Source organism: Manacus vitellinus, unplaced genomic scaffold (genome assembly GCF_001715985.3).
Source record: "Manacus vitellinus isolate BGI_N305 unplaced genomic scaffold, ASM171598v3 scaffold_5_pilon, whole genome shotgun sequence".
Lineage (NCBI taxonomy): Eukaryota > Metazoa > Chordata > Aves > Passeriformes > Pipridae > Manacus > Manacus vitellinus.
In genome coordinates, this window is record NW_021940682.1 from 25,729,093 (window position 1) to 25,746,924 (window position 17,832).

The following is a 17,832-nucleotide window of genomic DNA, read 5'->3' on the forward strand; positions in this document are numbered from 1 at the left end:
TTTTATAGAATATTTTTTTATATATTTTATTTGTATCCATTCCCACTTCTTAAAATTAAATGACAGAAACAATCAAGAACTTCAACAGAAGTGTTTAGTTGCTCAGTAATGAAACAGTATTCCCAAGTAAGAAAAGATTATCACTTTGTATGTAGTCCAAGCCAGAGGAATACCTTTCTCTAAATTCAATAAACCAAGCAAAATTATTTAAGACATAAGATCTTCCAAAGGCATTCTCAAAATAACAAATACAAGGGAACATTTTGTAAGAGTGCAGGAGGTCTAACTACTATGTTGTACCCTATAAAGAGGGTAAAAATTACAAAATACAATCAATTTTTATTGAGTGTGACAACCATTAAAGTAGGTTTTGTTTGTACTGAAGGGCTTAGACATACAAGAAAGGGACTGAAGAATCTAAACCCAACAAAACATTGTTCAAAATAAAAATTTGAAGCTTCCATGTGACAAGACACATATGCCAACTACTAAGAAGAAACAAAAAAAAAATCATTACTCAGGACCAGCACGAACTTAGTCAGTAAAGCTGACTTACACCACATTAACAACTGTCTCATAGTTTTTATGAATAAGTAATTAAATATCACAGAATCACAAAATAGCCAAGTTGGAAGGGACCCACAGGGATGATGGAGTCCAACTCCTTAACCTTGCACAGGACCATCCTTGGGAATTTACATTTTAAAAAAAGTATTATGTTTACTCTTGAGAATAAACATTTTTTCTAGATAGTTATCTGAATAATAGAAGAACTTGTTTTAAGAACTCAAGTTCATCAACACACGTGACATGCACAAGTACCACAAATGATTGGTACTTTTCAGTGCAGAGTAACACTGAAAGGGAAATAATGAAATTATTGTACGAATGTCACTATGTAATTCAATTATGGATACCTATGAATTGGTTATCTATTCTATCTATAGAATTTCATATGATATACATGATTTATCAAAATATCATATATTTTTCAATTTAAAAGGGTTTTATTTTGTTTGGGCAAAACTATTTCTGGCTTACTTTTTGATGTTGACTTGAAATACCTGTATTTCAGGTATTTGATGAACATTCTCTGACAATTCACAGCTTTGTCACTGCAGTAATGCATAACAGCAGAATTACTTTACATTGTCAAATACACACATAAAGCCTACAGAGACTAAGTACAAGCCTGCTGTTTAATTTATTCTATAGCAAAACCAAGAGGTACCACTGAAGATCAGGCCTGTCATTATGCCAAACATTGTATAAACAAGGCTTGTGCTCATTGAATTAAATGAAAAAAAAAGTCTCAGATAGACATGGTTCTTTTTCTTAAAACTCTACATCTAAAGTGAGTTCATCCCCCACTGTGTGTAATTCTTATATATTTACATCCAGCTTAGATATAACCATAAACACTAATCTTATGAGTTTATGAGTGTCTATAAATAAATATAGACATAAAAGTACTAATTCTTCTCACTAGGTTATACTTAATTGGTTGATATCATGGAAGAAATTAAACAATTCAAAATTGTGTCTTATAGATCTATTAAAAGAAATGGAATTTTCATTTGTAAAGAAGGTCAGGTAAAAAAAGCAAAACAAATCCACAGTTTGCCTACAAGTTGCCCCAGGTTAATTCTCAATACCTATGTCTCAAAGAGCTTAGTATTTTTATAGATTTCTTGACTAATTGGACTGAAATTTTCAGCTTGTAAACACATGGAAGAAAAGCAAGAATTGAAACACAGTGTATCATTTTAGAGAAACCAACAAGAGTATTCAGCCCCACGGGTATGGAACTGACTTAATTATATTGATTTTGGATCAATTATAGTTACAATGGCACAGGTTTTTTTCTATCCATGCAGAGAAGGTTTGAATGATTCACCTCACTGAATGAAGAAATCAGAGTTGAAATAGGAATAAATTAGCACTGATTCCTCCTTTTATAGAATTTTATGTAGATCTTTATTAAAATTATTTTTAAAGAGAAAATTAACACAAAACCTCCAGTTCAAGTTGTGAACATAATTTAACCACCTTTAATCTTGAGTGTAAACATTTTATTCTCAGACTAGGTGTGTTTAAATTAGTTTCTTTTCACTAAACTTTTTAGCTAAACTTGCTACCAAACTCTCCAACTCACTGATATTTACATATATATTTTGTATATATACATATATATATATAAAATTTGTTTGAAAAGGAAGGAAAAAGTTAAATACCATAATGATTCCAAATAGGTGAACTTGCCTCATGTGCATTCTGTTTACATTTGCAAAAGCTTTTAACACAGACATAACTTAAAGGTGCAATTTGTTTTACCTGTTGCACAACAACAGGTTAAAACAGTTATTCACTTGTTTGCAGCTGATGATCTAAGTTCCTGCAAATAGGAATTTATAGAGCATTAAGGTCTGATCCAGAAAGGACTGAAATCCCATAAATTTCAATTAGGTAAGCAAACTCCCACGTAAGATTAAGGAACTTCAGTAGCTAATCTTATACTATTTAATACAGAAGGAAACAGATGATTATGAGTTTTAAAACCTTATAGACTAAATGAAGTTAATAAAATTGTATAATTGTACACGGGAATTTGTCAAAACATAATTTAACTGCCCAAACCAAGATTTTGCTTCCACTGTAACAGTCACTGTCATGAAGCAGAATGATAGCATTTCATTGTCAAGTTTGAGTGTAACAAGAAAATATCCACTTTTTTTCTTATATAGAACCTGTTTTGTAAGAAAGATTCCAATGCAGTTTCCTTTTCATACAAGATACAACAATTTTAATATAAAGTAATCTGATTGAAAAGATGGACAGAACTCTTTAAGGCACTTGAATAAATAGAGAAATATTAAATGGTAATATTTACAGAATTTTTTTTAATTTAACTAGAGACGTGAGTACAAAGAATTATTTTCTTCAGCAAGATTTTTCTGCTCTTCTGAAAAGATAAATAAATTCATTAGAAGCACTGTGTTAGAGGTACTGATAGAGAGGCTAGAAAAATGTATACATATTTGCAATGAGAATACAGAAAATGCATGTAAGTAAATACAGAAACTCGTCTGTAACTTGTACCACAGTTCTTGAAATTCTCTTTCAAATCTTTGAACTTCTCCAAAGCGGTTCAGTGAATGCATCAAGGGGTACTAAAACTGGAGAAATATCTGAATAGCATCACCACCCTCAAGGCATCCAGGTCTCAGAACAGACTCTTCTTTAGCATTCTGGCTAGAAGAGGAGGAAAAGAGGAGAAAAGAATGCAATGATGTAGCAAAATCACCACTAAAACAAGGATACCTTATTTTCAATGGTATTTAAAAAGTCTTAATTCTACTCACCTTCTCCTGGATTCCAAAGAGATTCTTCAGCTTTCACCTGACTGGTCCTGGATAACTACATCTTACAGTGTTCTGGGTGCTCATCAATACTGTCTTGTGTGACTGTATTAATTATGCACCAAGAAAAAGAGATTTACCTCTATTTCTATAATGAACAAACATACTGTTGATGGGAAGTCATAGAAATATGTAACACTCTCATAGGGGAAATAAAACAAATTTCAAAGCAAGAAATTAGTATGATGCATGGATAACACACATGCTTAGTAATATAGTGAAATAATAGTAACTATTTATACAAAGGTGTAAACCCTAAAAATCCCAAGCAGCCATATATGTGGAAGAAGCAACTTCTAAAATTTATTCCAAGAAGGATTTTATAAACATTTTCATTTGTAATAAATGAAAGATGTTTGAAAGAGAATTTTGAATACAGTGCACACAGCTCACATAGTATGATGACATCCTATGCAGTATTTTAGTGTATGTAGAGCAGACTACAAGTAGACTCTAACAAAATCTAAGAAGGCAGACCTGGCTAAGAGTCAGGAGTCACGCTTATTAAATTGAACTCTCAGGGGTATCATGCAATCAGAGGTCACAATCGAGGCAACAGAAGCAATGTCACGATATCAGAGAAAGGGCCAATTCAGACCTGCTCCCTGACAGGCAGTGAGGTCACGGCTTGCGGCAAATAACTGTATTAAAAGGGAATATTCTCTGCACACTTTTAGAACTGTCATCTGAACAAACAAAGCCAGGTCATTGGTAGGTTAAATCAGAACTTTCTGGCTTAGTAGCACATAGCTTTCTTTCTTTTCACATTCACTGCTAATTTCTCAATTACAAAATATACATCAGGTACTAAAGCAAATACTCAGTACACTTAACTTAAAAACACAGAGTAGAGTTTAAATTACTCCTTTTTAAAAGTCAAATTCTATCCTTGACAAGAGATATCCTTGGTCTCTTCATAAAGACAAAACTGCTGAGCTTGCTTCTTATTAGAAAACAAAAAGCATGCAAGTGCCTTAGGGAAATGTCTTTTTACCGTCAGGGTCTTAGTAAGCCTGATACTCAATGCGCATTTAGAAACCATTAAAAAAAATCAGTTATTCATAATATACTTGTTTAATGATGATTGCAAAAGTGAAGTTCTTTTGTCTGGGTACTTGGACTTCTTTATCTCATTGTCTGGACTGGGTTAGTACAAGATTCTACAAATGTGGTAATTTATGAAATTACAACCATGTTGGATTGGTAACATGACAATAAACCTGCAAAGAACTATTCTAGAATGTCACATAAACAAAATTTTATTCAAAAACATTATCTCTGCAGCCCATCTTGGGAATATGAGGAAAAAAAACCCATATCTATCTATCTATCTATCTATCTATCTATCTATCTATCTATCTATCTATCTATCTATCTGTGTAACTGAAAAATTCACTATTTCTACCTTTTTTATACTCACAAGTATATCACAGATAAAATATCTGCAGTGCATGCATCAAACCAGCAGAAACCTATGAATTTCAAGCAACTGTTAACATGTTTTGATAAGAATTGAACCCCAAAGTTATGAAGTTGCAAGATGCACATTACAGAAATAACACAGCATAAAAGTTACGCAGATATCACTGCATAGTTTACATTTTCATTAAAATATTTGAATTACTTGCAATCCCTTGTAAAATCATCTGTGTTCACCACACATTAAATATTCTAGATTACATGAAAATTGTAAAAGGTATAGAACTTTGCTGTTAGTATTGAACAGCATAAAATTTTGAATATCTATATTTCAATTTTAGAGTCTTATTTTAATATTTTGCTTGAAAAATGTTGTACACTACCAAAATATATGATGCATCTGAACAATAACATCATTAGTTATAAAAACAGAAGGATACTTCAATGTGTGTTTAACATTACACTCATGAAAATGGCCTCCCTGGAATGCTGTAGATCTCTGACCTCATTGATAGTATTAATTCTTCGTAACACCATAGTTCCCATTACAGAATAGGAAAAAAAAATCCTTTAAAGCGAAGTTTAATCAATTACATTTTCAAATTAATTAAAAGCTCTGGTATGAAAGGCTTCCTTTAATTCATCTCTGAAAGTGTTTAAAGTAATGCAGAGTTATTGCTATTAAAATCTATAGCTAAAGGAAACATTTCTTTAATTGTGACTTAAAATGTGTCATGTATTCTAGCTGAAGCAAGATGTGTACCTATAAAATATTTCTAAGAATGCATTATATTCCTTATTCATAGCATCATACTAAATGGAAATTCTTTTGCAAGAGGAACATTTCTGCAATGTAACATTCATGATACTTTTACAGACACAGAGTCTCCACTTTCGGTAGCCTATGTTAAAACATTATTTGCATAGCAATATGATTTTAATGCTTGAAACACTCACTTTGGAAAATGCTTTGAATATATCTGAAAATGCACTTTTAATGACCTCTTTATTAGCAATTGGTTTTTTGAAGTGTAAAGAAGAATATTGGGTACTGCTCAGTAAATGCAAAGCAAATAAACAAACCACACCAATATTGACTACAGTTCCCCAGGCATCCAAACAGATAGCAACAAATTCAACAATTAGTTTTAACTAGACATGATAAATCCAAGTGCTGTAACACTTTATTTTAGAGGAATTTAGCCAAACCTATTCTCCCTTACCCCCTCCAACCAAATCCTTTTGGATTTAACTTGTTGCTAAAATTATCTGTCTTTTGCACTCTAAGACCTGGGTCACGACCTTACTTAGGGACAGGAAATAGTTATCAGGTCACTGAATGGTCAAATGAAAAAGGATTTGAAATGCTTCGGTACTCCGGGATCTATTAATCTAAAATGATTGCCTTATGCAGTATTAAAAGCTGTGGATCTGATTGTGGCATCAACTTGCTTACCTGTACATTGCTGAGATGCAGATGCCTACACTACATATATTTTGGATATAAAATAACAAGGAAAGGAGAAAAAAGAAAGGTAGAATCTCAGAAGATGAAAATAAAACTATCTGAACTATTATGTGATCTTATTCAACAAGGAGAAAAAATAGTTTTCAATTCCGATGACATTTTGGGTGAAATCTCATTCCTACTGAAGTCATCACTGGGTAGTTATTAACAAAAGAACAGTAAGATTTTTTTTCTTAAGTGCAGTTCCTTTTAGGCTGGTAAAAACTGGTAAATTCCTATGTTATGAAAAGACAGGTAACTCCCTATACATGGTATAAAATCCTAGATTTGCAAGTTTGGGGAAAATCATGCTTGCTAGCTTAGAGACCACATTTAAATCTGATGCACTAAAAGAATCCTTGTAACACCACAAATTACAACAGTCTGCAAAACAGCAGAGTCAAGAACAAAGAGAGAGTACACAGGCAGGTGAAATATGTGGTCAGAAACCTTTAACACATGAATTCATGAACCCTGAAGACTAGAATCACAGTGAAAATTCATAATAGTAAGTTGGTATGCATACATGGCAAATGCCTCCTGTTCAGGAACTTCAAGTGAATAGATAATTCTTTTCTTTTTGTTTTGTTTTGCTTTGCTTAGGTTTTGTAATTGAATGTAAAAAACAAGAATATTAATAAAAATGCCATATGGCTAGAGCATTTATAAATATTCAGACACTGAAGTGCACTGCATAAACGCACATAAATGATGTTTTACATATTTATTTTTAACATAATTTCAGGATCGCTTCATTCCACAAATACTGAAAAAATCCTACACTATCATTGACGGACAGGAGGCTAGAAAATTAGGCACAGATTTTATTTTTCAGTTTTATTTTATAATAAGAAACTGGGCCACTAGAAGTATGTAACCAAAGCTTGAGTGCGTGCACTGTAAGGCCCCTGCAGTCTTTTACAACTTTTCAGTGTACCGCTGTTGTGAACTGGGTTTGCACTCTGCCAGCAGAGCAGCTCTGACCCATGGAGAGCAGTCCTTCAGATCAACACTGCCTCAGGCTTTACTGCTTTCTCCAAGAAGTCTTACATTTCAGGCATCAAGTTGAATTTCTTCTGGAGATGATTAACCCAAACCCATGACAGATTTTTTCCAAGATATCCAACTCCTTATGTTTATTTTATCCTGGCTCTTTTTGGATGTACTGGACACAAGTAACCTACTCATTTTACATGTTTAAGGGCTGGTGGAGAGCCATTAATTCCTTAAAATGAGAAAATATTTCAATGCAAGAGTTCTGTTGTGCGAGCTCAAACTAAATAATAAGAAACAAAGCCACAGAATTCTGATTTTAAAAGACAGATCCCCTTCCACAATATAGGTTCCTGTAACACATTTTCATCACATGTCAGGACAGATCTTATATTCTCTGAAAATGCATTATTCTGTTATTTTTGTCAGTGCTGTATGGTTTAGAAACTTCTTCCCTAATGTGGCATACAAATTTAAAGTCTGGGAGATATCTAATAATTAGATTTTAACGTAAATATGGCAATTCAAGTCATAGAATTGCAGCAAGTCAGATTTCAAATGTGGTTATTAATCCTTTACAGACCATAGTTCAATAAAAGATGACTTAATTTAGAAATGGATGTTTAAAACAATGCTATCCCTGGGAGTTGATGCCATTGAAAATAGATAATTTCTAAAAGGTGAAAACAGTAACACAAATTATTAGTTATAGTTCATTGTCTTTTTAAATGCCCTTAAATAACAAACATCAAAACATTTAAAGCCTGTAAAAAGATGAGTATTAGCATTACAGTCTCAGTACCTTCTCTTAACTGTCATACAGATATTTAAAAGCATCAGTGATTTGAATCAATATAAATTCTATTAAATACCACATATAGCTTTTCTTCAATGTATTCATATTTTGTAATATAGAAAATCTAGGAAACTAGGTTGATCATTATGTAACAATATTTTAATGAACTCACAAAATTAACTAAAAAGATAACCTTAAAGTACCACTTTCTGAAGTCTCACATTTGCATTTTTACTTATCGCTAGTAATAATAATATATAAGAATTTTTTGCAATTTTTTTCACTTTAGACTACAAGGAGTTTCATAATTATATATAACTATCAGCTGGAAAACAGATGACTAAATAGATTCCTTGATATTTATCTTCCAATCATATGACATAATCACAAGCTCATTTTACCTCTTATTCTTGAAAAATAAATGTTATTTCTACTGACAATTTAAACAGAAATGAATAAATACTGCTGTAATTAAAAGCCACCTGAGAAAGCATAACCTATTCATTATCAAATTTGTATTGATGAAATCTGTCTTAACATTATATCCATTACATTTTCTTTAGTCACCAATGAGCATAAAATGACAGGAAATACAGTACTGCCAATTAGAACTACAGGTTCCCAAACTACAGCAAACATATCTTGACAACACAGTCCAACATATTTTTAAAATAGTTAAAGTTCCAGGCATAAATCATTGTGCACGTTTCTGGGTGAAGTCACAGTACACTGTTTCCACCTCACTGATGGATACAGATATGACTAAAAATAGATATACTATATATGCCAATAAATCACCTAACCTACAAAATTAAGTAGGGAACATTCTATGAAATTCTGTGAAATGAAGGGAATCATATACAAATAATACTTGGATAGTTTGATCAGACTCTCAGCTGATCTACTGCAGATTGGAATCCAGCTTCCCATTCCACTGAAAAAAAATTATTTGGATAACCCACCAAAACTGCTGAGGCAGCTGGATCAAAGAGGACCCAAAAAGACATATACTGTTCCCAAAGCTCGTAGCAAAAACAATGTGTTAGGCCTTAGGGCTCCTTCTTTAGTTTTGAGCTGCTGTACTGGGACTAAGCATTCACACTGTTGGCTGGAAAAATCAGTATCCTTCCTCTGTGTAAATGAAATTACAGATCTTGTAATTACAGACCCACAGATGGCAAAGATGCTCTCTTACATGTTCAGCCAGGACTAATTGGAACTGCCCAAGAGAAGGAGTCAAGGATAGATTCTTCCTTCAATTCCTGATCTACTGTATCCAAAATTGTCAAGACTATTTGACGTTAAATTAGTAACTGGAACAGCCTCCAGACAAAAAGAGGAGAAGCAGTCATAAAGCTTTCTAAAAAATATGTTTTGATGCAGAATAGGAAATTATGACAATTATCTGTGTTCCTTATAAAGTTTCCAGGAGTCTGAGATCTTTGAAATGTCACCATCTAAAAACCACAAAAAAATCTCCAAGAATATTCATTAAAACAGAATATTCATTAAAGCAGGCATATTTTGTTTGTCATGTACCTGACACTAACTGAAACTCAACAATCAAGATGGAAACATACCAAAGAAAGCACTGTAACATACATAATCCCAGAAAACATCCAGCAAATTATGAGAAGTGAAAGTACATCAAGTCAGGCTTTCATCTGTCTTCAGGTTTTCGATCAGGGTATAGTTTGTTGCGAGAAACAGTAAATACATATTTACACCTGCATATTCTGTGGCTTACTTTACAACCTACTCAAGTTAATGTCACAATATAAAATCATGACTCAAATATATTACTTATTTAAATAGTTGTAATGAATCTATTATACAATGACCACATGCATTAAATTAATTTTAAAAAATCTGAAACAGCATCTGATAGAATGTGTTAGGATTACAAAATGCATTTTGATACTAGTAATTACACAGAGAGTAATTGTTCATAATTTACTTTCCTTTCAAAATACACAAATAAAAAGGCATAAGTGCTATGCTTACTGAATTATTATACCTACTTATACTCATGGTATTTGCTTATATATTTGTGTGACCAGAAACACATGTATTGTATGTATATGTATTGACACATACACACGTATACACACGTACATATCCACTAAGACGCAGTGAATTACATTCCCATGGTTTGTGCCTTCACGTGTTCCTTGTATTTTTAAATGGTAAGTTATTGTCTGTCGGAACAATGTTTCCTCATGCTGTTGATGAAGTGTGTAATACAAAGAGGCTCTGACTAACTTTTGTGTGCTATTGTGATACAAATGTGCAATAATGGTCCCTTGTGGGCATTTTTCTAATATCAGTGAGTAAAGTATGATGACTCATCCAAAATTTAGTAAAAATTTATTATGTTGCTCAAGTTTTGAAAATGTATTTTCCTACAATGTGTATGTCAAATTAGAGATATGTGAATTATCCTATGGGATTAAAGTTGTGCACAAATTTTTGAAATTTGTTACCGACATTTTGCATATCAGTTTACCAAAAGTTCTGTAAGAGGAAAATGAGAAGGCAAATTATAACAGAATAATAATATCAGGAACACACAAGCATCAGATATTAAACTCATTCCTTTTCACTCTTCGGTTTTATACCTCATGTCTTTTTATTCTTTTTTGTCTTATTTGTACTTTTACACAAAAACTAAAGACATAAAAAAGACAAAAGAAATTCATCGTACATTTTAACTAGATTACTTCTTAAATATTCATTACCATGATGTGTTCCAGTTTGAAAATCTAAAACTGTTCTAATTGTTTCACTTCCTAGGGCATCCCCTTTCAAAAGCAGTGATTCTGTTATTTAACAGATAACACATGTGTACTTGCTGGTTTGCTGTTGATCATATGACTTCCCCCCCATTTCCCAATTTAAAGAAATAAAGAAGGAATATATAGAATGTGCCTTTTTAATTTTTTTTATTTAGTTGTTTATGAAGGAGATAGATTGGACTTCAAATTTTCTACCCAAGGACTCACTGCCAATTGGTGAAGGTTAAGAGGCTTGAATGGAGGAAGTTTATTTCCATCATGCAAAGGACAGGTCTGTGTTCTCTGTTAATATATGGTATCCACAAGATTTATGGATACAGAGTGAAAACATACTACCTTATTACAGAAAGAACTCCCATTGCAGAGCAGACCCAAAGAAAGCTATTCCATGCAAAAGAGGAAGAAACGCTCAAAAGGTGAGAGAGGGGAAATGGGAAACAAGGGAAGAAATAACTGATAACACACCTCTGTGAAATTATCATGCAGCTGCTTTTCTCTGTAGAGGATAACATGCAAAGTGTTATCCAAACCTAAATTTAGAAACTCCTAGTTCTGTCTAATGGTATCTCACATACATAAATGCTCTGTGTTGCACTCTGCTTCTAATTCACAACCTAGTATTTTCTGGACATACCATCTGAAGTAGCAATGTCTCCAGTAGGACAATTTTATATTTAGGTCAAGCAGAATAGTGTTGTCTGAATTGAAGGTTCAGCAGATTGCATGTGAGCATCCATGACTGGTGAAAAAAATCTCTGTTTATTAGCTGGCCAAAGGAGTACAATGGTCATTGAAATGAAAGATAATCGAGAATGCCATAATGTGCTTGCCTTTTGATATCTGATCTGCCTTGTTACCTACTCTCCATAGATTCAAGAAGTAATTTCAGTATGCATACATTGGCTTTTAAAAATGAAGCGAAATGTCTCCAGGCAGGAAAGCTAAACTAAACCTACACTGACTTTAGGGTACTGAACTTTTAAACAAGTTTATCTCTGACATGGTTTTGAACATTCACACTACTATTTATAGGTTTGGACATCCAGTGTTTTGCAGGCAGTCTGCATGTCCTGTTTCTTCAGCATATGATGCATTCTGACATATATAAGCATATGCCATAGGAACATACATGAGACAGTGGGAATGCTCAGTCACAGTATACACAGACTCTCTATAGTCAAGGTAAATTCATGCTTGGATACAAGGCAATAAGAGTGCAAAAATATTTCCTCTTCAGAATTCACCAATATTTGTTTCTAAACAAATATGAGCATGAGCTCATGAATGTTAGGCAAATCTGGGCTTTCATATAGTTAGGTTAATTGATTGAATCGCACTTCAGGTATATTGAGATTGATTTCACACCTGTCTCAGACATGTTCTAATTTTTATCCTCATGCAGTGAACGTTAATACAGTATCGTTTGTAACTTTACTTTGTAGAATTGAGAATAGATCAGGCAGCATATGACTATGTCTTTGAAAAAGATAAAAAGATAGAGGTGAGGACTTTCCGAGCACATTATTGAGTTGCAAAAGGAATCAAAACAGTATATATACAAACAATGTCTTTGGTCCTTCTTCTTACAAGAAGGACCTTTTTACAGAAACCAATGATAGTTTGAGCATGAATTTCAACAGTGAAAGAGCTACATCAGTATTTAAATATTTTTTGAAAACAAATTTTATATTTACATGCTGAAGCTTCTTTCCTCATCTTATGTCAAATGGTGTCTTTTTAGGGAATATCTATGAAAGTAGCTTCCTAAAAACACATTAAGGATTGTCAGGAATTAATGGCTAGCTTGAGAAAAGGTGTCAATGAAATGAAGAATTCGAAGGGATATTTCATTTATAAAATTTTATTCTAAAGCTTTGTATTTTATACCTCTGTGACATGCTTTGACATTTTTTATGATGAAGATTTAATAATAAAAATTATAAATAAATAAGTTAGGCTCCAACTCCATATGAATTGAGCTCTAGGAGCACCCTCTGCCCTCCACAATGAATTGAAATTGAAATGTTTTGCTGCTGTAACTTGAGATACACAGAAACAGATAAGGACATTAAACTTCTGCTTTCTTCTATTTGTGCATATTGTTTTACATTTCAAGTAGGCTTGCTTAAAAGACATTGCAAGATATATATGCTTATATGCATTGAGATAAAGTGAAATACTTGTTCATACCTTCAAAGTATCCAGCATTTATAGGCTGTGTCTTCCTTGGTGATTTCACAGGGAGATGTTTATTTTCATTGTTTTTGAACAACGCCAGGCGCACAGCTGGGTCTATATGACAAGAACAAGTTAAAATCAAAGGTCAGACCTGGCTCATTCATTCCTTCAAGCAATTTTTCACCTTTTAGCCACTTAATAAATGAAAATATCTTAAAAAGTAGTTTATATATTCACAAAGGATTACACTTTCTAAATAAAGCAATATAAATACACATGCAACTGAGAATCAAAGTCACTATTGTGCAGGATTTTAACACTGTTGATCTTTTAGTTTGCTCATCTCCAAATTAAAAATAAACTCTAAAGCATACATTTGCAGAAAATATTTTTTTTAAAAATCTAGTTTTAAAGCTTGAAATTAAAGCAAAAATATTAACAGGATCCATGCCAAGCAGTATTTCCAAAAGCTTTGGTCCAGAATGATTCAGCAGTCTAAATCAAGACATATATATCTAAAAAATATTAAGGAGACAGTTTATTTTTTCAGGCTCAACTTGTAGTTAATAATCTAGTCTTCCTCCATATCCCATCCTAACTGAAATAAAAAAATACCCCAGAAGTCTATAGATTCATCTATATGCCAAAATATGAAATCTTGATTAGTTTCTTAACTATTATTTTGAAAACTTTGTAAAGAAGCAAAGATGAGCACAGAATTGTATATAAATCTAGATAAGACATGTTCCTACACTGGCAGAAAAATATAAAGTTTAATTAACAAAAGGTAAACTGATGTAAAACCCACAAGTCAGAAGAGGTGATTCTCACGCATTATTTCTGAACTAAGAACTGTTTGCTTAGCATAGGAGGAAAGTAGGAGCTCAAGGGAAACAGTGCATTAGAAGGAATGTGAAAATTCTGAGCACAGTGCAGAATAAACTGCCAGTTATTAAAAAAAAAAAAGGGACTGAAAAGAATATAGAAACAAAAGCAGATGCACAATGACAAGTAAAAGAATATAGGGTTTTGTATGTATGCCACTGAGCATGATAACATGAGTAACAGAAAGCCAAAGAAAAACTAAAAGAAATATGTTTGACATGGTTCAAAGAAGACAATAGCCCAAGCAGATATATCCGCTCTTGACAATATCTGAGAAATGATGACACAGAAGAAGTTTGTCTACAAAGGTGACCACAAATTCTCTGAAAGGGTAGAAATTAATAACAAGGAGAAAAAAAGCAGTGGAGCTTATCAGGAAGGTGGATATGGCAAGGGAAGGATCTAAATTTTTACAGAGAATACAAGTGTAGCAAAAATGAGTATGTGAGACACTGCCAGAACAGACAGAGCAGGAAAACAGAGGTTATGGCAAAACTCAAAGAGCATTCAGACATAATAGATTTAAATGACTACTTATGTCTGGTGCTTCATTTTGAGCCTGTAACATGACCTTTTTAGTTTTTATTTAGAGAGTTCATAAGAGAATCTATAATAATGCAGCAAAGTAAGTAGCTTGTTTGTTTGTTTGTTGTCTTATTTCTAGAAATAAAGCATCAGAATGTCCTGTTAAGTTGGTAGGCAACTTCTTATGAATTTTAACAACAATTTGTAAAGTTGGTTTTGATTAGAATTCTATATTTGTAGTAGACAATTCAACTACAAACTAATAGAACTTAAAAGGATTCTAGAAGCTCAACTTTTTCCAGAGAATACTGTCTTGACACAAGTAGAGATATTGTATGTAAGTTTGCCTTCTAAGCTCGGAGAAGTTGTCTAATGGGGTGTGGCACTTCAAGAGATAATGTACTGACAAAACTCATCCGAATGTTACGGTGTTCTTGGTCAGCCCACACTGCAGCAGCATGTGGTTGACAGAATGTTCTTAATGGTGCTGACCTCTTACAAAGCAACAAGCTTGACTAATGAAGGAATTGTGGCAAGTGGGGAGGGAAACAATTAATGAAATGATCCAGGAAGCACAAAAAATAATGATTAGCTCCATTAGTTTTAAAGGTAGATCATTAGAATGATTCTGATAATGAGATCACTTCATTCACAAACTGGATTACCAGGCTTTTCACTTTGTGTAAATGGATAAAGTAGCCTTACTTTGGCATGTCTTCCAACTGAAAAACAAATCAGCAGCAGACTAATGTTCTTCAGGGTAGTAAATATTTGGTACAGTGAATCACAGTAAGATTTGTGTAAAAATACCTTGAAATAGTAATACATTGTATTTTAAAAGTTCTCTCTGAAATTTTAGATAATAGAAGTTACAGAAAATATTTTAGGTAAAGTATGAATTAGAATTGTCTTTTCTATAGTTGTAAGATACATGGTCATACAAGTCCTACACATGGATAAAAATGTACAGGATAAAATTTTTTATAATTGTAATTTTCCCAACATTCAGCATACAGTGTTGATAAAAAGACTTCTAACTTCTTTCAGCTTTATGCCAGTTAGAAAAACCAGTGTCTTTCTTCAATAGAAGACCAAATGCAAAGTGACAAAATCAATTAAAACCTCTTAAGACAAAATGCGATTGAAGATTCCAAAGTATTTTAGATTACTGTAAAATAATTCCTGAAATTACACATTTTTTTCCTATGTGAGTCTATTGACATTGTTCCAAGCGGTTTTAAAAATGTCATCTTTCCTCAATCCAACCTCCCACTCAATTCTATTCTAAACACCAACAAATCCAAAGTTCAGTTATACCATGGATTTTGGGTGAAGTCACACAAAATTATTAGTCCCAAGCTCGATTTTTCAAACATTTATCTGTGCACAAAGACATCAGCAGTAAAGAAGGTCTGTGAACCGGGAAGAGGGGTAAATAATGGAAATTGTTCTTCTAAGAGATTTATATCAGCAGATTTATCTTTGAATCTTTGCAAAATAATTTAAATAATCTACAGGGATTTACCACAGTGCCAGACTACTTGAATTTGTACCTACCTGGATCACCTCAACCATTGCCTACAGCTCTTTTGTTATTAAAAATGAGTCCTTTTCTTTATTTAGTCCAAAATGTAGGCAATATTACATAGATTACTTCATAATACTAGTGCTTTTCAGCCTCTGAGTGAACTAGGGAAATGAGCTGCATGTATGCTTTGATGACAAGCAATCAAATGTTTTAGATTTCACACAGAGAACTGTGAAAGAGTCCAACAGTTCAAAATCATACAAATATCTTACTGGATTCTAGCATACTAATTTAAATGTGGCTTATTAGATGATGATCTGTGCTGGCAATCTATAAACCAGGGAGGTAATTTAATGCACATTGCTTGGCTGCCTCCAAATATAGAAGTTAAGTTGGACAAACACAAGAAATGTTATGGAAACAATATGGAAGGAATAGTTACTGCCTGATCTGGCACCACATTTCTGAACAACTTCTCAATAATATTGAAACTGAAAAAATTAAATGTTTGTCGTTCATTTTGTTGTGCAATATTTGTAACTAGGAGAACACAAGTATAACTGTGACAACTTTAAAGGGTTGATAAATCAAAGTAGCACACAGCAACATATAGCAAAAAATGCTTATCTATAAGATAATTCAATTTGTAAATTAATTTGGAAGAAAGACCAGATTTTGTTCCATAATTGAACAGCAATTAGAACTCCAGCTAAACTATGGCTGGAGTTCTCAGATGATACTGCTACATGGAATAGACAGTCACAACAAAAGTAGTTTTCTTTCTGCTACTAAGAAAATTTACAACAATGGTCATTTATGTAACGTGTAACAAGGATTAATAATATACCCCAAATTTTTATCCTGACCGTTGTTAAGTCAGATCATCTGTTTTGGGCTTGTGGGTTTTGACTGAGGTGGGTTAAGTTTTTGGTTGGGTTTTCTTTATTTCATTTTTTAATTAGGATTGCATTGCTGTCTGAAATTCTAATCACAAACTAAAAAATATTTGCTGACCTCTGTGACATATCTTTTTTATTGTGCTCTGCTTCTAGTGAACACCAGAAGGCCCACTTCAGCTGCTTTTTACCTTCCTTTTTTTTTGTCTCCAACCTATGTGGCATCAAGAATTACCATAGAATCATAGAATCATTAAGGTTGGAAAAGACATCCAAAATCATCAAGTGCAACCTTTGACTGAACACCAACATGCCAACTAAAGCATAGCACTAAGTGCCACATCCAATCATTCCTTGAATACTTCAAGGGACAGTGACTCCTCCAAATCCCTGTGCAGCCTGCTCCAATGCTTAAATACCTTTCAGTGAAAAAACTTTTCCTGATGTCCAGCCTAAACCTCTCCTGGCAACACTTGAGGCCATTTCCTCTTGCCTGTCATTTGTTGCCTGGGAGAAGAGGCTGACCCCCACCTGGCTACAACCTCCTTTCAAGTAGTTGTAGAGATCAATAAGGTCTCTCCTGAGACTCCTTTTCTCCAGGCTAAATAACCCCACCTCCCTCAGCCTCTCCTCATATGACTTACTCTCTAGACTCTTCACCAGTTTTGTTGCCCTTCTCTGGACACGCTCCAGCACCTTGCTGTCTTTCCTGTAGTAAAAGACAATCACTTCCCTGGTCCTCCTGGCCATGCTATTCTTGATGCCCTTGGCCTTCTTGGCCACCTGGGCACACAGCTGGTTCATGTTCAGCTGGCTGTCGACCAGCATCCGCAGAGCCTTTTCTGCTGGGCAGCTTTCCAGCCACTCTTCCCCAAGCCTGTAGCTCTGCAT

The 17,832-nt window shown here is 33.5% G+C and overlaps 1 protein-coding gene across 1 annotated transcript in view; it reads right to left on the reverse strand.

The window, feature by feature from the left end:
- Positions 1-17,832, reverse strand: part of LRRIQ1 (leucine rich repeats and IQ motif containing 1) — a 104,152-nt gene that overhangs the window by 27,348 nt on the left and 58,972 nt on the right. Inside the window, exon 22 of the mRNA XM_018080893.2 lies at positions 13,120-13,221. Coding sequence (XP_017936382.1) covers positions 13,120-13,221 — 102 coding nt within the window. The remainder of the gene's footprint in view (positions 1-13,119; positions 13,222-17,832) is intronic.